Source organism: Gopherus flavomarginatus, chromosome 17, assembly GCF_025201925.1.
Source record: "Gopherus flavomarginatus isolate rGopFla2 chromosome 17, rGopFla2.mat.asm, whole genome shotgun sequence".
Lineage (NCBI taxonomy): Eukaryota > Metazoa > Chordata > Testudines > Testudinidae > Gopherus > Gopherus flavomarginatus.
In genome coordinates, this window is record NC_066633.1 from 21,590,565 (window position 1) to 21,612,016 (window position 21,452).

General features: G+C 56.2%; 1 protein-coding gene across 1 annotated transcript in view; it reads left to right on the top strand.

The window, feature by feature from the left end:
- Positions 1–21,452, top strand: part of LOC127036283 (uncharacterized) — a 63,758-nt gene that overhangs the window by 27,275 nt on the left and 15,031 nt on the right. Inside the window, exons 20-29 of the mRNA XM_050927092.1 lie at positions 338–495; positions 6,042–6,123; positions 7,802–8,017; positions 8,361–8,501; positions 9,850–10,016; positions 11,049–11,161; positions 11,910–12,028; positions 13,657–13,820; positions 19,236–19,348; positions 21,024–21,148. Of these exons, the coding sequence (XP_050783049.1) occupies positions 338–495; positions 6,042–6,123; positions 7,802–8,017; positions 8,361–8,501; positions 9,850–10,016; positions 11,049–11,161; positions 11,910–12,028; positions 13,657–13,820; positions 19,236–19,348; positions 21,024–21,148 (1,398 nt within the window). The remainder of the gene's footprint in view (positions 1–337; positions 496–6,041; positions 6,124–7,801; positions 8,018–8,360; positions 8,502–9,849; positions 10,017–11,048; positions 11,162–11,909; positions 12,029–13,656; positions 13,821–19,235; positions 19,349–21,023; positions 21,149–21,452) is intronic.

A 21,452-nucleotide genomic window follows, 5' to 3' on the forward strand; every position in this document is an offset into this window, starting at 1 on the left:
ACCTGTGGAGGGGCAGGGCATCCCTAGGCCAGTATTGCTCTGTTCATCACACTGATCATCTGTTTTCTCTTGAAATGCCCCAGCTCCCCTACCCCCCTCGGGGCCTCCAGTAGCTCTGTCCCAGGACATGGAATGCTCAGTGTGGCCTCTGAGTGTCACGATGGTAGGATGAGCCTTGGTCAGGGACAGCACGGTGGTAGGGAGTCACTGGTAAATGTCGTCATCGTCTTGTTCCTTACAGTGGCACCCTAGTGCTATTCTGTCATGTGTCATCTGCACAGCTTTGTTACTGCCCCTCTGCCTGTGACAGTGACTAGGCACTCCCGTTCTTTGGCAGCATACATCTCTCTGAAATGTCCTCCCTTCGCCGGCTGGGTGTTCAAGCATGGAGCCTGTGTGTTGCTTGAACACAAGGGCAGTCAGCGTGAAGCAGAGCCCATTTGCAGGAGGTATCTGGCTGCTGAAGTCCTGGAGATCAAGCCCGTCCCAGACCTGGTAAGGAGACGCTTACTAAACCTTGGATCTGGAGCTGATGGTGGTTGAAGATGTATGTCTGATGTGGACCCGCATCCCAGGACAGAGAAGTCCTGTTCTGTGTTGGTTTGCTGTTAGAGATCCTGTCTCCTGTCTGAGTTTGTCTGGAGTCCATATGGACATTTCCTGGGTTGTAGAGAATGCTAGGCACCGGGGTCCGGGAGGGACATGGGGGCCAGCGGCAAGTGGGACACCAGCCTGCAGAGGGCGCTCCAGAGCTGCAAACAGCTAATTCCCCAAGACGACCAACAGGGGGTGCTGCAGGGGTGAGGCAGGGCTACAAGGTGCCTGCCAATTGATTGTTTGAATATTTGCTCCATTGTCTTCCTGGTTACCACATTTAAGCTGACTGGTCTCTAATTCCCTGGGTGGTCCTTATTCCCCTTTTGATAGTTGTCACGGAGTGTGGGGGGACACAAGGCCCTGCACCCCCGGCTTCCTGCGATTCACCAGGACTCTCAGCCAGCCAGTAAAGCAGAAGGTTTATCTAGATGACAGGAACACAGTCCAAGACAGGTCTTGCAGGTACAGACAACAGGATCACCCCCACCATTAGGTCCATCTTTGGGTCCCAGGGGCACCACAGCCCCACTGAGGGGTCAGAGCACCGTCTGGGCTCCCCTCCATTACACCAGCCAGCTCCTGAAACTCTCTCTCTCCCCAGCCTTTGTTCAGTTTCCTGGGCAAAAGGTGTCATCTGGCCTCTAACCCCTTCCTGGGTTCTTGTGTTACATACTCAGGTATCCACCCTCAAGGCCACTCTCCCATCCCCCAATGCAGACTGTCCTCCCAGGCCAACACTTCCCACTCAGCATTCAAAGACCACATTAAGAACTGTCCCAGTGGTCCTTATTCCCTTTTGATAGGTAGGTGAAAACTGAAGCAAAGAGGCATTTAACGCTTCAGCCATTGCTGTGTTTTCAGTTACTGTCTTTCCCTCCTCAATGCTGTCATAGAATCATAGACTTTGAGGTCAGAAGGGATCATTATGATCATCTAGTCTGACCTCCTGCACAACGCAGGCCACAGAATCTCACCCACCCACTCCTGTATCAAACCTGTGTCTTGTTTCTAATGTATTTGTAAAATGTTTTCATGTTGCCCTTCCGTTTCTTGTCTGAACCCAGCCGGGTTGAGGGGGAGGGGGATTCAGAGAATGCTGGGTCCAGACCACAGGTAAGTGCAATACCGGCCTATACCAGGGCTAGACACCCCATCAACTGACACTGCTTCACAGGGTGCCTGGGAAGCAAGTCGTGCATGGCGAGGTCAGCAGGACAGATGGGAGTGTTGGCTGGGTGCTGGGAGAGAGGCACTGCTGCTCCAGGGATGATCCTCTGTGCCAGTGAAATATGCTCAAACCCTTGTAAAGCACATTAGATCTCAGGATGGCTTCCTGGGACCTCACAGACACACTCCAAATCCTCCAGGGAAAGAATCCCCAAATCCTGCTCCTGGGGGTATATGACAACTGGGGCCATGCATTCATCACTGCACATGACTCCAGGAGGCACTGTCACAGTTCCATAGTGTCCCGGGTGGAGCCTCCTTGCTCCAGTCTGGTAGGGGCACTCCCTTTTCAAGTGTCCCAGTCGCCCACAGGCGAAACGGTCTTTAGGCCTTGGCACTGGCCTCCAGCCCCAGGTGCCTGGCCTCTGACAAGGTCCATGTGCCCTTCCCCCCCAGCAGCTGAAGCAGCCCCACTTGCTGCTCGGCGACCTGGGCCACACAGGCTGTCCAATAGCAGTCCATGTTTTCTACTGTCCTCTATCTTCTGTCTCCAAACTCTCAGATTTGGACAATAGTCTCACAGTTCCTGCCCTCGCCCCTTGTATCAGGGATGGACCACCTATACCCACATTCTCCACCAGTGTAGCTGTGTGGGACTGACCCCTGCAGCTCCTCCTGCTGGTCATCTCAGAGAATTAGCTCTTTCCAGCTCTGGAGCACCCTCTGCAGGCCAGTGTCCCACTTGCCGCTTGCCCCCGTGTCCCTCCCGGACCCTGGTGCCCTTTTACCTGGGGTGCTGCCCCTCCAGGCAATAACCCACAGATCTGGGTCTCCCCTCCCCAGGGAATCCCCACCCTCTATCCCCACCTTATCTTAGCCTACGGGACACTGCCAGTCACCATCTAGCCCCCTTTCACTGGGGCTGACTGCAGTCTGTATAAGCCAGTCATCATAGGCAAGGGGGTTCTGACCTGCTGACTTCCTCTGCCTCCCAGTATCTCTGTGAGCCTAGGACCAGGCCTTGCAGCCTGGGAAGTTGCCAGCCTGGAGCTCCCCTGCTCCTCTGGCCTTTCCCAGCCCTGCTTCACTCCAGTACCCTCTAGCACTCAGGCGGCGGCGACGGCCAGGGCCAGGGCCCACCTCAGCTAGAGGGAGACTCTACAAGCTCCTAGCTCACTGGCCTTATATAGGGCCAGCTGTGGCCTGATTGGGGCATGGCCCAGCTGCGGTTGCTTCCCCAATCAGCCTAGTAGCTGCTTTCTCCCAGCCATAGTCCTCCTCAGGGCTACTTTTAACCCCTCCCGGGCAGGAGCGGGTGGTGGCCCCACCACACACCTAGAAGATGAGGTGATAAGTAACAGAGTCCACATGGATTTGTCAAGAACAAATCATCTCAAACCTTCTTTGACATGGTAACAAGCCTTGTGGATAGGGGCGAAACCCCTCAACTTTAGTAAGGCTTCTGATACTGTATCACATGATCTTCTCATAAACAAACTAGGAAAATACAGCCTAGATCAACCTATTATATGGTAGATGCACGACTGGTTGGAAAAGCTTACTCAGAGAGTAGTAATAGAGCGGGAAGGGCAGAGCGAGTGGAGTCCAGCAGGGATCTAGGGTTTCCACTTTTCTAATTGTGGGTAACTGGATCCCTGAGGCCCCGCCCTTTCTCTGCCTCTCCCCCCCCCCAAGACCCTGCCCCATCGCTTGCTGTATTGTCTCCACTTCCTCCCCACACCCCAGCTGGGCTCCTTCTGCTCCGGGGCTGGGACGGGAGCTGCTTCAGCCTGACAAGGAGCCTGCCTGCAGGTAGGGGCTGGCAGAGGTTAATGACCAAGCACCTCCCCACGCCCTGCGGTAACTAGACTTTTGGTTTGGGTGCTATTTAGGCTTGTCAGATCCCCCAAAACCGGGCACCTGGCAACCTTAACTGGCATCTGGACACAGAAGCCAAAAACCAAACTGCCTGCGTAAAACCTGGACAGGTGACATCCCTACAGCAGGGATCTGTCCTGGGTCTGGTTCAAGTCAATATATTCAGCTGCGATTTGATTTGAATAATCACAGGGAGAGTACACTGATAATAAGATGGGATGGGTTGCAAGTGCGTTGAACAGCAGGACTAGAATTCAAAATGATCTGGACAAACTGGAGAAATGGTCTGAAATAAATAGGATGGAATTCAATAAGGACAAATGCAAAGTACTCCACTTAGGAAGGAACAAGCAGTTGCACAAGTACAAAATGGGAAATGACTGCCTAGGAAGGAGTACTGCAGAAAAGGAACTGGGGGTTATAGTGGATCGTATTAGCAGGAGTGTTGTAAGCAAAACACAAGATGTAATTCTTCCACTCTGCTCAGAACTGATGAGCTCTCTAGTGGAGTACTGTGACCAGTTCTGGGCACCACACTTTGGGAAAGATGTGAACAAATTGGAGAAAGTCCAGAGGAGAGCAACAAAAATGATTAAAGGTCTAGAAAACATGACTTGCAAGGAAAGATTGAAAAAATTGAGTTAGTTTAGTGTGGAGAAGAGGAGACTGAGAGGGGACATGATAAGCCTTTACGTAAAAAGTTGTTATAAAAAGGAGGGTGATAAATTGTTCTCCTTATCCACTGAGGGCAGGACAAGAAGCAATGGGTCTAAATTGCAGCAAGGGCGGTTTAGGTTGGACTTTAAGAAAAACTTCCTAACTGTCTGGGTGGATAAGCACTGGAATAAATTGCCTAGAGAGGCTGTGAAATCTCCCTCACTGGAGGGTTTTAAGAAGAGGTTAGACAAACAGCTGTCAGGGATGTTATAGATACTGAGCATAGGCACTGACTCCATGAGTGCGCTGGGCTGGAGCACCCACGGAAAAAAATTAGTGGGTGCTTAGCCCCCACCAGGAGCCAACTTCCCCCCTTCTCCCCAGTGCCTCTCCCCTGCCGATCAACGTCTTCCCCTCCCAGCGCCTCCTGCTGCCGCAGTCAGCTGTTTCACAGCATGCAGGAGGCACTGGGAAGGATGGAGAGGAGTGGGGATGGGATGCGCTCGGGGGAGGGGGTGGAACTGGGCGGGAAGAGGTGGGGAAGGGGTGAAGCAAGGGTGGGAAGAAATGGGGCAGGGTGGCGGCTAGAGAGAAGGGGGGCACGGGGCCTGGGGCGGAGTGGGGGGTTAAGCACTCCCAGGGCCCGGAGGAAGCCGGCACCTGTGATACTGAGTCCTGCCTCTTTGCTGGGGACTGGACCAGTTGACCTACTGAGGTCCCTTCCAGCCCTACATTTCTGGGATTCTAAGTGCTGGTGAGATCATGGCAGCTGGGGAAGGGGGTCTCTGGAGGAGGGGCTAAGATGGGACAGAGGTTCCATCCCACCAACCTGCTCCTGCAGTGGGGAGGAGACCTCTGTGAGGTTCCACTTGTGGTGTTCTCCAGCACCGCTTCTGCTGCGAGGTGGGGCTGGGGCATTCCAAGGTCTGACTCTGTCCCCTTCACCCAGGATTCCCAGGGATCTGTAGGGAAGGGACCCTGCGTACCATGTGCAGTCAGGAACACGCTCTCAGCAATGGCTGGTGCTCTGCTAGTCTCCTTCCTTATGGCAGCACCACGCTATAGGTGCAGTGCCACCCTGCAGCTGCTCAGTCCAGATGACCCAGAGGGAAGGGGTCTCCTGGCCCCATGGAGTGTGGTACTGTTGCCAAGCCTGTTTCACCCCCACCTGGCCCCAGACTGGCCCACAAAGCGCATGGAAGGGCATCTCCTGGGGGCCAAGAGAGGGGGGCACAGGAGAGGGCTTCCTGGGTGATACGGACCCAGAGAATTGATAGTTTGTTTCCCTGCTGCTCCTGCACTCTGCAAGAGCAGAAAATCCCTGCAGTACCTCCAGGGCAGGGACCCTCTGTCTGTCGGGTCCCAACCCCCCCTGCACTGGAGCTGACCAACATGGAGGAACGGCTCAGGGGAACGGGCCATGCAGCCTGTGCTCATGGCAGCCTCTGTGATCTGCCCCAGGGGTCAAGCCTCCCAGAGTGTGCAGAGGAGGGCAGCAACAGGGCAGAGGGAAGGGCTCCACCTTGAGGGAGCTCTGGCGCATCCTTGACAGAGCATGGAAGGAGTGGCTCTGGACTCTTCCTATTCCAGCACAGTTTGCTCTGCAACTCCCAGATGCCCTCGCCTCTGCCTTTCTCAGCTCAAGGCCCTGTCCTGTGCTGGCCCTGCGGCCAGCCCCTCTCCAGCTTTAGCCCTGGAGAAGGTTTCTTCAGCTCAGCATACTCCTGTTCTGCTTCTTTCAGCTCTGCAGGACCCCTTCCGAAGGCAGAGGGCCTGAGAAGCGCCACCCCTCGGGCTCCCTCTGGTCTTGCCAGCGAGCAGAAGGTCAGAGCATTGGTCTCCCCTGCAGGAGCTTTCTCTGCTTGTGTGAGGGGGGCAGGGAGTCAGGGAGCCCAGGGGGAGCGTGGGCCATTTCCCCATGCTCCAGCGGCAAGCTCCTAGCAGGGATTGCCAAGCAGAGCCCTCCACATGCCTTGCAGCGCAGAGCGGAGGCAGCTCAGACTTGCTGGCCAGTCGCTGCGTGAGGAGAAGTAGGGCTCGGTCTCAGCAGCTGCCAGACACCTGAGCCAATTCTCCTCAAGGGGCTCTCCAGGAGGGGCGATTAGTGCCGGGCCGTGCAAGGGAGATGTCTGTTGCATTCCTTTCTCAGCAGCTCGGTGTGTTTGGTGGCTGATCCGGGTAGGGTGGGATGCCTAGTACTGATAGTGGCTCTTGTTGTGGGTCAGGGACTCAGGGCCTGCTGTACCCGAGCAGCGCTGCCCTCGCCCTGCAACCGAATCAGCCACTGGGTCATGGAGGGGGGACGGCTTGTTTCTGGAGGCTCCCCGCTCGCTTGGCTAGCGGGGAGCTCTTATCCGAGCCAAATAGCCTGGTTCTCCTGGCACTCATGCTGTGGAGATCAGGAGTCTGCCCGCTGCAGTTACGGGAGTTCTGGGGGTGGCATTGAGAGGAGTCAGACCCATGGATTTGAAATCTAACTGTTTGCCCCTCTAGGCTAAGCTCAGGGCCAGCCCACAACATTTTGGCATCTGAGGTGGGGAGCTCAAATGATGCCCCCATGGCCCCTCGCTTGGGCCAAAACTTTGATAGGTCTCGATTCTGGGTCCTAGTGGCACCCCTCCACAGTCTGGCACCTGAGGCGGCCGCCTCAGCTCGCCTCATGGTAAGGCCAGCCCTGGCTGAGCTCCAGCATGGCCCAGTGCTGAGAATCTCACTGCCTCGGTCCTGGAGTGCTGAGCCAGCTCCCTCCAGAGCTCCCAGCCGCTGCTGTGAGACTGGGGCTGGCTGCTGAGCCCAGGCCTGCAAGGCTGTGCAGAGCACGTTCCCAGCCCCAACTGCTCCTAACTCCCACCTGCCCATGGACCAAGGTGCCAGGGCTGGGCCGCCCTCGGGGCTGAGAAAAACAGCCCCCTCTAGTTCACCTGAAACCCCCAGTTTCTCTGTGGGCCGTTGCTGTGGCATCTGTGGGGCTGTACAGGTACATGCAGGTGCTTGAGACTCCCAGCGGGAATGGTGCCCGCAGAGGCTGCTCATCTGCCAGGCCTCCAGAGCTCCTCAGCCAGCTCTAGTCAATGCAGGGGAACCCCTGGCAGCCCCAGGAGCTCACCTTCCCGTGCAGCCCTCACCCATTCCCTGGAGCAGGGCCAGGCCTGGCGTGTACAGGGAGTGCTGTGAGCAGAACTGTGGGGACAGGGCCTGACCTTGGCCTGTCTCTTCCCAGGGAGCTGCTGGTGGTGGGGAGCAAGGGGGGGGGCAGGGAGGCTGTTGCTGTGTGGGGTGGGTGTGCTCAGGGAGGCTGTTGCTGTGTGGGGCGGGTGTGCGCAGGGAGGCTGTTGCTGTGTGGGGTGGGTGTGCGCAGGGAGACTGTTGCTGTGGGGAGCGGGTGTGCGTAGGGAGGCTGTTGCTGTGTGGGGTGGGTGTGTGCAGGGAGGCTGTTGCTGTGGGGGGCGGGTGTGCGCAGGGAGGCTGTCACTCACAGGGTTGCGGGGAACCATCTTTGCAGAGGTGGAGCTGCCAGCTCTTCGGGAGAAGCTGCTTGTTTCCTTCCAGGATTTTGTGTGGCAGAGACATGCTTCGCTGGGGGCAGCCAAGGACTTCTGCTTCCTGCAGAGAGAGAACTGCACCGGGGTGACGCAGCTGCATGGTGCCTACTACACGGTGAATGGAACGGTGCTCGTCGACAGTCCTGGCTCTGGTGCCACCCTCTACATCAAGTCAGGTAGTCAGGCCCCACTTTCCTGGGTGGGTCCTAGGGGGCAGCAGTCAGGGCTGCCCTGTGGCTGGGCATTTCTCCTGCGTGGGGCTAAGCCCCGTTTGCTGGGGCTCCTGTGGGTCTGGAAAGCCCTGCTAGGTGCTGCCCAACCCTCTGGGGAAGGGGCAGACTGGGTCCCGATTGTAGGTTCTCCAAGGCTGGGCCCAGGCTAGTTTGAAACACGCAGGGTCTGCTCCTGCTCCAACAGGCATTGGTGAAACTCCCTTTGCCTCCAGCGAGAGCAGGATCGGGCCCTATCACTGATCAACCCCGTGATGCTACTTTGTGACTGGTGTGCTTGTCTTTGCAGCCTGCTCCCCTGGCTATTCCGGCGTGAGGTGTGCAAGGCGCTGCCTACCCTGCCCCGACACTCGCACCTGTAACCCCCTGAGTGGCCGCTGCGAAGGGCTCCTGAGCTGTGTCCGCAGGGTTGGCCCTTCCTGTCTACATGGTAAGGGTGCCCTCCCCCCCAGTGTGGGTGGGGTGGGGCTGGGTGTGTGTGCAGTGCTCTGATGGGAGGCACATGCACTGGATTCTGCTACCTGGGGAGGGACGGGGTGGAGCCCAGTTAACATGGAGGGGGGAGGAGATGAATGGAGCTGGGCTGAGCTGAAGGGCAGAGCGACCAGTCCCAAGCCCCCCGCCCACCACTTGGTGTAGCCTAAAAACATACCACTGGGAGGAGAACCCCATACCCTTCTGGCTCTGTGGGGCCCAGGGTGAGTCTGGGGGGTTCTTACCCTCAGGGATACCCTGGAGTAGATGCCAGCCAGGCTGCAGCCGTGGCTGATGGTGCAGGGACAGCTCTGTGCCCTGCAGCCTGTGTGCTGTGCTCCTTCTCATATTGCCCAGAACCACTTCGTCTCCTGCGCACATTCGGCTGGCAGCCAGCATCTGGGAAAGGCAGGCCAAGCCCCTGGCCCTTGCCCTCCCTGGATTGCACAGTGGCACTGGTGAGGGCATGCCCACTGCAGGATGCACTGCCAGTACTGAGGTGTGGGAAGGCACCACCATACCCTGCAATGCCTGCCCGTCCCTCGATGGGTGCACCGGGATCCCCTCAGGGGAAGGAAACATTGCATAGGCAAGGGTATGTAACACTCTGCTGGAGTACCCAGAGCTGGGAGCCATCATGTTACTCCCCTGCCACAGCAAGAGGGAGCTTTGTAGGCATTAGATTGCCACACCAGCCTGTCTGCCTCCCCAGCAAACTCCTCGAGGCCCTCCTGGCCCAGACCTTGCCTAGCAGGTAACAGCCAGTGAACTCCTGCCCCCGAGCTCCTCAGAGCTGTTTCTCTGCAGGGCACAGCCCGTACCACGGTGCAGTCACAGGAGATAGGAGCTTCACTGCTCTGTTAAAGAGTCACTGCACCGCAGCTGATTAATGTACCTGGGTAAGTACACCCTTCTCCTCAAGCCCAGCACTGACCTGGCTCATAGTAAAAGTGAAACAAGTTTATTAACCAAAGAGCCTGGTCAGATGATACCAAGGAAAAGGCATAAAGGCAGAGACGGTTACAAGCACATGAAAGTGACAATGCACATCTAAATGTCTAAACTGTACCCCAGCAAGATCCAGTCTCTGTTCAGGATGGTTTCTGTCACCTCAGTCTCCTTTCCAGCTTTCCACAGGCCAGCCTGGCCAGGCCCCAACACACCGATCGGATTACTAGGCTTCTTTATCTCCTGACAGCACAGAGATCCCCCAGTGTGACTGCAGTATATGGGGAGGCCCTGCCAAGTCAGAGGGCAAGGACTGCAGGCCCTGGCCAAAGGGCATGTCCTTGTTGCCTCACCAGGTCTCGTGAGCAAGAGGTGCCCTGAAGGAGCTGGCTGGTGGTACTGGGATGGACACTGTTACTATGTGGAGGAGAGTGATGCCAAGACGTGGCAGCAAGCGGAGGCAGCCTGCAGTGCCTCTGGAGAAGGCATGGGGCTGCTGGCTCTTGACAGCCTAGAGGAGAAGGTACAGGGGCCGTACATGGTCTGAGGCAGGACACCTGGGCCCCTCCCTGAGCAGAACAGATTAGGAAGCAGGGAGGAAACTGAGGAGCCTTCCTAACTCCAAACCCTGGCGTGTGTGTGTGTGTGTGTGTGTGTGTGTGTGTGTGTGAGAGAGACAGAGAGAGAGAGAGAGAGAGAGAGAGAGAGAGAGAGAAGGAAGGTGACTCCTGGGCCCAGGTCTCCTTTCCCCAGGTTCTGCTCACTGACAGTCACCGCAGTGAAATGCCCTGGAGCCGCCTTGCATTTCCCCTGCTGTGTCTGTGGGTGGGGTAGCAGTGCAGGGAAGGGGTGAGAGGGCCAGCTGAGCATCTTGGGTGGGAAGAAGCTGCTGTAGGACGGGGCTCTCCAAAGTCCCGGCCACACCCTTGCTCCCTGTCCATGGGGTGGGAGGGGCCCGGAGGGGCTTCCTCTGGCTCTTGGCTTGTCCTCCTTGTGAGGGTGAGCTGTTTCCTCACATCCAGCACATCCTTCCCGTGCACAGGGGCCCATGGCCTCTGGCTGCTGGGCGCCTACCTGTGGGTGACCTGGGGCATGTCCTGGCTGGAGCTGGTTTGGAGGGAAGGGGGAAGGGATAGCAGCAATGTGCCCAGCAAGTGCAGTGAGCAGAGTGAGCACCCCTCCCCATGGGGAGGGCTCCAGGGAGGAGTCCCCTCTCTAGAGGGGGACACATGCAGCCATTTCCCTGTGCTGTCCCCTTTCCAGTCACTGAGTGGTGGGACGGGAAGTCTGGATACACCCCTGCATCCTCCCCGAGGCTGTGTGCAGGGTAGCAGAATGCCGGCTAGCCGGGAAGGAGTTCAGAGGGGCCATGGGGCAGGGTGAGCTCCTCCTGGCTGATTAAACCCCGTGCCTCTTGCCCCAGGATTCCCGCTACCTGTCTCCTTCCTTCTGGGCTGCCCTTGGCTACTTACCACCCCCCAGACCCTCCCTAAGCTCTGCTGATTAGAAGAGTGGAGATGTGCCCTGCACTGATGCAGGTCCCAACTCCCCACAGGCCTGGGTGAGAGCCATGGTGCAGAGGGACAGCTGGACTGGGCTGAATGACCTAGATGGTGATGGCAGCTGGATGTGGGCAGTGGCTCAGCACGCAGATGGTGCTGCCCCCTGGTGAGCGTGTAGCTGATGGTGCCAGATGGGCCTGCTAGGGGGTGCTGGGGTGTTCCCCTAGGGTGGGGATGCCCACACACAGACAGGTGGGTTTGCCCTCCAGCTGCTCAGCGCAGCCTGCTGTCCTTGGGGCTGTAATACCCTGGGGGTCCTGCTGCTCAAAGGGCAGCGCTCACACCCTAGCTGGGCCTGGTCTTGCAGCAAGGAGACCTGGGCCTCTCTCCCACCAGTCCTACTCACCTGCTCACCCTCGCAGACAGAGCGGCTAGCATGGCCTGTGTACAAGGGCACTGTGAGGGACGGTAGGTGAGTCCAGCACTCCTCTGGGGGATCAGGCACATGGGGTGGCATCCCCCTTTGCTCCCTCACCTGTGGGGTTGGGTGCCTGGGGCATTTCTCCCCCTCACCGCCCTGCCCATGGGGACAGGCACCTGGGGCGTTTCTCCCCCTCCTCGCCCTGCCCGTGGGGCCAGGAGCCTTCTCCATTCTTCAGGGACTGAGGTACCTCCTGAACCCTCTTCCATGCTGCTTTCTCCCATCAGTAGGCCCAAAGTGCGGTGCATCCTGCCCAGGTGGAGGTGCCCGCCATACCCGTCTCTCTCCAGTGGGCTAAGGCTGTGGCCCTTTCCACGGGAGGGGTTCCTGAGGGTTCCCCTGGCCTGAGGTGTGAGCTGTAGGGGCTCCCTGCACTCCTGTGTTGCAAGGCTCTGGCTGCTGCTGGAGAGACCGTCCTGTGCTTCTGCCTCAGGCTGGTTGGTGTGCCGCTCCTTTCGGGAGGCTGCCTGAGCATCGGAGTCCCGGGGGATTCTGGTCTTACCATGTCCAACTGTTCAGGACTCAAGCCCTGGGTCTGCGAAGGAGTGGTGGGTACGTACCTGCCAGGCTGCCCCAATGAAGAATTCAGTGCTGAGACCCTCGGGACAGCCTGGGACACCACACACGGACCAGGCACTGACCAGGGAGCCGGGCAGCCCTGAGCCAGACTCAGTAACACTCACCGTTCAGCAGCTACCAAACCTGGTGTGAAAATACTGCATGCCTGGTCTGGCAGCTGGTCTCCTGGGCCAGCCTTGAGGGCGGTGCGGGCAAGGAGAGGTTCCTCGTCTCCTATGCCAGCCCCAAGAGCGGGGGGGGGGACGGGAAGGGGAGCTCCCCAGTCTCCAGTGCTGGCTCTGTGGATGGGGGTGGGGGGAGTGCCCCGGCCCCTGTCAGAGAGGGGGCTGAAGGCTCCTGCATGGTAACAATTCATTGTGCTCAGAGCATGGCCTGTGAGCCTGTTGCATGGCCGGCCCAGGGTACAGATGTCGTGACTCCTATACTGCAGCTGTAGCTGCCCTGGTGTGATGACATGAATGGTGGCAGTTCTTATAGGCTAATCACACTGTGGGCACCTGGGTCTGGCCAGAGGCCTGTGCTGGCTACAGGACCTTCACTTGGGGAAGCTGCTGCACACTGCTGCTGGGCCAGGGAGTCCCTGCTTGCGGGCCGTACCGGTGAGTGCTGACTGGTGCTGCTGGGTCTGAAGAACGCTGGCAGGGGTGGCACTTCCCTGGTCCTTCTGGCTCCTTGGCACCTTTGCTCACTGGAGGTGCCTGTTTTGGTTTCCAATGCTCTGCCAGAGGTAGGGCTGGGTATAGGGACCTCTGACATACAAAGGAGAGCAACCAGCTGCCCACCCGAGGGCTCAGACAAAGCCTGGGCCAAGGAAAGTTCGGTTCCAATTGTGGGAAGATCTCAGCTCAGTGAGGGGCCACCAGGGTGGAACTCACTTCCCGAGAGGGATGACAGGAGTCTGTGGCACAGGGTCTCCTCAAGCCACACTTGATGAGCACCTCCAGTATGTGCTTACGAGCCAGGGGCCCCCACTGCTCTGAGTACATGGGCACAGGTCCCCAGAGCAGGACAAGTCAGAGAGCAGATACAGCTTAGCCAGTGGCAGGAAGCAAGAAGCAAAGCAGGTCAGGTTTGAATACTGAGAAAGTAGGCTAGGGCTCTAGCCCAGCCCTGCCCGCTGTGGCAGACATGGCCCGGCCCGGCCCTGCCCTCTGTGGCAGACACAGCCTGGCACAACCCAGCCCCCTGTGGCAGACACGGCCCTGCCCCCTGTGGCAGACACAGCCCGGCCTGGCCCAGTATGCTGTTTGCCATGGCGTGTTGTGTGGGGCTGTGCTAGAATAGCATGGTACGCTATAGCCCAGCTCCCATCTGGGTAAATAAATAGAAAATTGAAAGTGGGAACGTGAGCTCGGACTGAAATGACCAAAGGGGTGAGAGTGGGTAAGGAGTGCATGGGCATTAACCCAGGGATGTGTGTGTGTGTCTGCCCTTAGAGGCAGGTTGGGCCCAGAGATGGGCCATGTTTGGGTTTGGACTGAGTGGGGGGTTCTGTGGTTCTTTCTGATCATTTCCTCCCCCCAAGTGCTGAGTGCTGTGCCTGCTTGGACGCTCAACTGCTGAGCCTTTGTTTTTGAGACAGTGTTTTCTCTCCATGGCAGTTCCCTGGAGCCGCTGCCCCACGGAGCCTGGCTGGAGACACTGGAATGGTAGCTGCTACTACCTGGACTCGTCCTTGGCCGGCAGCACCTGGCAGGAGGGGCTGCGAATGTGTCGGCAGTTCAGACAGACAGAGCTGCTGTATCTGACCTCGCGCCAGGAGAAGGTGAGAGCCAGAGAGCCCAACCCAGGGCCGGCGCTTCCCTTTAGGCGACCTAGGCGGTCGCCTAGGGTGCCAGGTTTTGAGAGGGCGGCATTTTGCTGCCTTTGGCGGCGGGGGTCTTTCCGCGCTCTGGGTCGGCGGCGGCAATTCTGCAGTGGGTCCTTCACTCGCTCCGGGACCCGCCGCCGAAGTGCCCCGAAGACCAGGAGTGCGGAAGGACCCGCCCCCCACTGCAGAATTGCCGCCAACGACCGGGAGCGCGGACGGACCCCCACCTAGGGTGCCAAAAACCCTGGTGCCGCTCCTGGCCCAACCCAGCAGAGCACCAGAGACCCACTGGACTAGCATGTGCCTCAGGCCTCCAAGAGGACATGAGGTGGGGCAGGGCTCTGATCTAGGGCCATCGAACTCAGCCGCCCAGCACCCTGAACAGGCAGAGTCCTAACACTGAAACCAAGAGGAGCCGGAGGACATAGACCAGGGTGTGAAGAACTGGAAGGGGGCAGAATAGGTTGATTTAACTGTGTGTGTAGGAAACAAGCCCCCCCACATCTCTCACAGGTCATTGTCTTCACACTGGGCTGCCTAATGTCAGGCATCCAGATGCAGAGGTGCTGAGCTCGTCCCTGCGCTGCAGGGACTCAGCGTTGCTGTGATCTCTAGGCCCAACTGTTTGAAATGTGGTGCAGGAGCTGGGTGACCATGTTTCCCTGTGCTCAATACGGGACACCCAGCAAAATTACTCTTATTCAAGTGAGTACAACGGCAACCAGTCAGAACTAGGCAGTACAAACGTTCAAATTAACACCAAGTTGACTGAGCCCCTGGTAAAAAGAAATACTGGGCAGTTGGATTCTTTGTATTTGCCTTCTTATCTTTAAGGCTTTGGAGTTCACAATGGGAGAGGTGACACCCCCCCATCCCGCCCCTTCACGGGGAGAGGTGACACACTCCCCTATCCTGTCCCTGCACGGGGAGAGGTGACACCCCCCCATCCTGCCCCCGCATGGGGAGAGGTGACACACTCCCCTATCCTGTCCCTGCACGGGGAGAGGTGGCACACCCCCCATCCTGCCCCCGCATGGGGAGAGGTGACACCCCCCCATCCCACCCCCACATGGAGGGAGGTGACACAGACCCTACCCTGCCTCCGCATGGGGAGAGGTGACACACACCCCTATCCCATCCCCGCATGAGGAGAGGTGACACACACACCCCATCCCGCCCCCGCACGGGGAGAGGTGACACCGCCTCGTCCCGCCCCCTCACAAGGAGAGATGACACACATCCCTATCCCACCCCCACACGGGGAGAGATGACACACACCCCTATCCTGTCTCCGCACGGGAAGAAGTGACACAGCCCCCTATCCTGTCCCCGCACGGGGAGAGGTGAAAACCCCCCCATCCCACCCCCACATGAGGAGAGCTGACACCCCCCATCCTGCCCCCGCACGGGAAGAGGTGACACACGCCCCCATCCTGCCCCCGCACGGGGAGAGGTGACACCCCCCCAACCAGCCCCCGTGTGGGGAGAGGTGATGCACACACACTCCCGTACACCTCTCTCACAAAGGGGAGTGGGTAGCTGACCAACCCAACTCTCCCTGCCCAGCATTCTCTGCCCTCCATGCCTGGCTGGGCCCCAGGATTCATAGATTCATAGATTCTAGGGTCAGAAGGGACCAATGTGATCATCTAGTCTGACCCCCTGCACAAAGCAGGCCACAGAACCCTACCCATCCACTTCTATAACTCAGGCATAGGTTAAGGGTTTGTTATGGAAGTCTTCAAATTGTGGTTTGAAGACCTCAAGCTGCAGAGAATCCACCAGCAAGTGACCCATGCCCCACGCTGCAGGGGAAGGCAAAAAACCTCCAGGGCCTCTGCCAATCTGCCCTGGAGGAAAATTCCCTCCTGACCCCAAATATGGTGATCAGCTAAATCCTGAGCATGTGGGCAATACTCACCAGCCGGCACTCAGAAAAGAATTCTCTGCAGTAACTCAGATCCCATCCCATCCAACATCTCATCACCAACCACTGGGCATACTTATCTGGCGATAATCAAAGATCAATTGCCAAAATTAGGCTCTCCCGTCATACCACCCCTTCCATAAACTTATCAAGCTTAATCTTAAAGCCAGATATGTCTTTTGCCCCACTACTTCCCTTGGAAGGCTGTTCCAGAACTTCACTCCTCTAATGGTTAGAAACCTTCGTCTAATTTCAAGTCTAAACTTCCTAATGTCCAGTTTATACCCATTCGTTCTTGTATCTACATTGGTTCTAAGCTTAAATAATTCCTCTCCCTCCCTAATATTAATCCCTCTGATATATTTATAGAGAGCAAGCATATCCCCCCTCAGCCTTCTTTTGGCTAGACTAAACAAGCCAAGCTCTTTGAGTGTCCTTTCATATGACAGGTTTTCCATTCCTCGGATCATCCTAGTAGCCCGTCTCTGAACCTGTTCCAGTTTGAATTCATCCTTCTTAAACATGGGAGACCAGAACTGCACACAGTATTCCAGGTGGGGTCTCGCCAGCGCCTTATATAACGGTACTAACACCTCCTTATCTTTGCTGGAAATACTTCGCCTGATGCATCCTAAAACTGCATTAGCTTTTTTCACGGCCATATCACATTGGCGGCTCATAGTCATCCTGTGAACTACCAATACCCCAAGGTCCTTCTCCTCCTCTGTTGCTTCCAACTGATGCATCCCCAATCTATATCTAAAGTTCTTATTCTTAATCCCTAAGTGCATGACCTTGCACTTTTCACTATTAAATTTCATTCTATTACTATTACTCCAGTTTACAAGGTCGTCCAGATCTTCCTGTAGGATATCCCGGTCCTTCTCCATGTTAGCAATACCCCCCAGCTTTGTGTCATCCGCAAACTTTATTAGCACATTCCTGCTTTTTGTGCCAAGGTTGGTAATAAAAAGGTTAAATAAGATTGGTCCCAGAACCGATCCTTGAGGAACTCCACTAGTAACCTCCTTCCAGCCTGACAGTTCACCCTTCAGTACAACCTGTTGTAGTCTCCCCTTTAACCAGTTCCTTATCCATCTTTCAATTCTCATATTGATCCCCATCTTTTCCAATTTGACTAATAATTCCGCATGTGGAACCGTGTCAAATGCCTTACTGAAATCGAGGTAAAATAGGTCTACCGCATTTCCTTTGTCTAAATAGTCTGTCACCTTCTCAAAGAAGGAGATCAGGTTGGTTTGGCACGTTCTACCTTTAGTAAAACCATGTTGTACTTTGTTCCAATTACCATTGACCTCAATGTCCTTAACTACTTTCTCCTTCAAAATTTTTTCCAAGACCTTACATACTACAGATGTCAAACTAACAGGCCTACAGTTACTCGGATCACACTTTCTCCCTTTCTTAAAGATAGGAACTACGTTAGCAATTCTCCAGTCGTACGGTACAACCCCTGAGTTTACTGATTCATTAAAAATTCTCACTAACGGGCTTGCAATTTCATGCACCAGTTCCTTTAATATTCTCAGATGAAGATTGTCTGGGCCCTCCGATTTTGTCCCAGTAAGCTGTTCAAGTATGGCTTCTACCTCAGATGTGGTAATATCCACCTCCATATCCTCATTCCCGTTTGTCATCCTTCCATTACCCCTAAGCTCCCCATTAGCCTTATTAAAGACTGAGGCAAAGTACTTATTTAGATATTAGGCCATGCCTAGGTTATCCTTAACCTCCATTCCATCCTCAGTGTTTAGCGGTCCCACTTCTTCATTCTTTGTTTTCTTCTTATTTATATGGCTATAGAACCTTTTACTGTTGGTTTTAATTCCCTTTGCAAGGTTCAACTCTACTTGGCTTTTAGCCTTTCTCACTTTATCCCTACATGTTCTGACCTCACTAAGGTAGCTTTCCTTGCTAATCCCACCCTTCTTCCACTCCTTGTAGGCTTTCTGCTTTTTCTTAATCACCTCTCTGAGATGCTTGCTCATCCAGCTTGGTCTACAACTCCTGCCTATGGTTTTTTCCCCCTTTCTTGGGATGCAGGCTTCCAATAGTTTCTGCAGCTGCGACTTAAAGTAATTCCAGGCCTCTTCCGCATTTAGATCCACAAGTTCTTCAGTCCAATCCACTTCCCTAACTAATTTCCTTAATTCTTTAAAGTTAGCCCTTTTGAAATCAAAAACCCTAGTCCCAGATCTATTTTTGTTTATCCTTCCATTTAGTTTGAACTGAATTAGCTCATGATCACTCGAACCAAGGTTGTCCTCTACAACCATTCAGGATGGACCTGCCTCTCTAGGTGCCTGGTGCTGTGTCTTCCTGAGGCAACGTGGGTGGGGGCACACCTGATTTCTGTCAGAGTTCACACCAGAATGTGGCCAGCAGCAGCCTTTTGTCACTGTGTGGGAGGGAAGGGACAGGAGTTGCTTTCAGCTGTGGGGGAGAGGGAGAAGGAGTGACCTGGCCCATGTCTTTGCAGAACTCATCTCTTCTCCTCCCTCCTCACTCTGTCCCCCCCCGCCACGTGGCTGGAAGCAGCTTGTCCCTTCCTACCTGCACAGTGTCGAAAGGCAGCTAACACCTGCAGGCTGCTGCTGGCCACCAGCATAACCCAGCTGCCTCCTGTCCCCCGGCTACAGTGTGGGCAGGAAGGGGTTAAGCCTTGGCATGTGCAGGGCTTGGCTCCTCCTGTCCAGTGCCCTGGGCCTGAGGGTCCTGGGCTTTCCCGGGTGCTGGCCCAGCCAGAGGCAGGGGGGGAAGGAAGGAACCTGCCGGCCAGGCTGTTTGTCAGCTCCGACCCACCGGGGGCTGGTTCTCCGCACAGCTGGAAGCAGGATGTGCCTGGCTGGGGGGTGGGGGGAGGAGGTGAAAGGGAAAAGCAGGAAGAGGACAGAGAGCCGGGGAGCATGTAAAGGGCAGATGGGGTGGGGGGGGGGAGAAGAGGCGACACTTAAGCGGCCGGCGCCTGTCCGCATTCACCAATTGCTGCAGCTCTCAGCGTGCAGCCAGTGCTGGCTGGAAATGGGACATGGGGTGGGGCCCTGCTGGCCGAGAGCCAGCATACAGTGGGGGCTGCGCTGACAACTCAGCAGGGGGAGCGGCCAGTCCTGAGTGCTGCATCTTCGCCCCACCACCAGCCTTTTACACCCACACCCAACATCAGCCCCTGGATCCCCCCACTCACTGCTTGGGGTGGACGGCTGACAAGCAAGGATCCAGCCAGCAGCAGGACCTGCCAGTACTGATAGGGGGAGACAGAAAATGCGGGACAATTTTCATGTTTTAAAGAAAAAGTCAGGACACTTGCAGGAGGGCTTAAATACACGACTGTCCCTTTAAAAACGGGACGTCTGGCTACCCTACACAGGAGTGTAAGAGGATGTCTTGCCCCTCAGTCCTGAGACTGTCCCATTTCCTTCCAGGACTGGGTATGTTCAAACTTCAGGGGTGCCTTCTGGACAGGCCTGAATGATCAGAGGGATGAATCCGTATTTCTGTGGACTACACGCGATCCCATCATCAGGCAGCTCGTGGAGTGAGCATTTGGCTTTCCTGATACTTGTTGACATGGACGTTACATGAAAGCTGTTATGGCAGGGCCTGTGCAAGTCTTGGCCAAGCAGAGGAACACAGGAATCAGCAGGCTGGATCAGACGCCCGTCCATTTAGTCCAGTGTGCTGTCCCTGACAGGGGCCCGGACAAGACACTTCCTGCAGGGAAGGCGTTTGAAACCCTCCACTAGGCAATTCGGGAGTAAACCTCCCATCAGAAAAGTTTCTTCCTAAATCCCTGGAGTGGCTTCTGGCTCTTGCACTGAAGCATGGGAGTTTCTGTCTCCGAATGTTGTGCCCAGCCATCAGATGGGATAACGTCCTCATTATCCAGAGACATGGGAGCTGGGACTGAGACCCAGCAAACATCCCAGCTAGGGGCCACCAAATGCCCACTGGGTGGAAAGATCTGTTCATCTCTGTGATGTGGGCTGGATTCACACACATCCCCTGCAGTTGGAAGGCTCTGTAGCTCATTAGCAACACCCTAAGGCAGCCAGCCCCCCATAGTGCTGATGTGCCACCGAGGAGAGCAGAGTTGTGTTCTGGAGAGAGACGTCAGTTCGATGAATCTCTGACCCATGTGGCGCTCACACAGGGCGAGTCTTCTGCTCTCTTCACCCACAAGCAGTGGTCTTGCCCCACACAGGCCATTAGCCAAGTTTGAACATATAACCTCCAGATATGCAGCCCAGATCTCCACCCACTGCAGCTGGAGGAGGAACGTTGGGAGAGGCCTGCTGTTATCCTGTGCAGGACCAGCTATTTGTGAGCCAGCACTAAAGCACTGGATGTCAGGATTCCTGGGTTCTGTGCCTGGCTCTGGGAGCCGAGTGGTCTGCTGGTTCGAGGCAGTGTAGCCCTGTTTGGGACACCTGCAGGAAATTAACCTGCGATCTCTAGATCTAAAAGCACCAGTTTCTGCCACTTAAAGGAAAGGGCTGTTCCTGGTAGCTCAGAGCAGGGGCAGAGTCCTAAATCGCTATATGTGGTCTAGCCACTAGAGGGAGACAAAGGTCCACACTGTGGGAGTGTGTGTGTTGCATACATTCTTGACACACAGAGCAACACAGCCTCCCTTTTTCCCAGGAGAATTTCCCAGGAACGCTTGGTGGATTTGTCACCACTGGATGTTTTTCTGAAAGCTCTGCTGTAGGGATTATTCGGGGTCGGTGCGCCAGCCGGTGCTATGCAGGAAGGGCAGACTAGCTGATCAAGTGCCAGTTTCTGGCATTGGAATCTGTGACTCTGAACAGAGCGTCATCCAAAGACCCTATGGTGACAGTTCACAATTTGGCTAGTAGATGGCCCCCCAGTCAGGCTACCTGCCTCTCTAGCCGGGAGTGCAGGGTGCTGCCAGGTGCCTCTGCTGCTCCTTGCAGAGATGTGTTTTTGCCACAGGTTTCAACTGTGCTGCAGGGAGCATCAGATACAGCATAACCCAACTTCTCTCTGTAAGGGCAGGTCTGTGCCAGGGCCTCCTGGGAGTTCCCACCTTCCTGCCCGAAGAGAAGCACCTCTGAGCAGGCCAGGGGAACCAGGCTGCTGAAAGGAAGGGGTGGTGAGCAATGCTGGGCGTAGGGCTTAGGTGCGTGCTGGGGCTGGCCACGGCTTGCCACACAATAACAGCCCCTCTGTTCATTTATGTTTTGGGGAAGGCACTTACGAGATGACCTGGCAGACGGTGGCCTGAAGGATTGTGTGTGGCTGGATACAGCAAGCGGACTTCTAATGGATGCCAGCTGTGAGGCGAGAAAGCCGTTCATCTGCAAGTGCAGCGAGGGTAAGGGACTAGCCAGTGCCAGCCCAGAGCCTGAGCCCCATGCTGGCTTTCCCAGGAGCAGGATAGCACTTCCGCTGCATTGACAGCCCTGGGGACTGAGTTCATTAGCTAACCCTAGAGCAGGTGCAGCCTGGGCTCGGCTGTGGGAGCTTCCTCCCTCTCCCCCCTCCCCTGCCATGGGAGGGGGCTGACAGGGGGCATGTTCTTTCTGGCCTAGCTGATCCTCGGCCCTGCCATTATGACTGCCAGTAAGTGGGCAAAGCAGCGTCCGTTGTAGGGCTGGACAGAGAACAGGACAGGGATC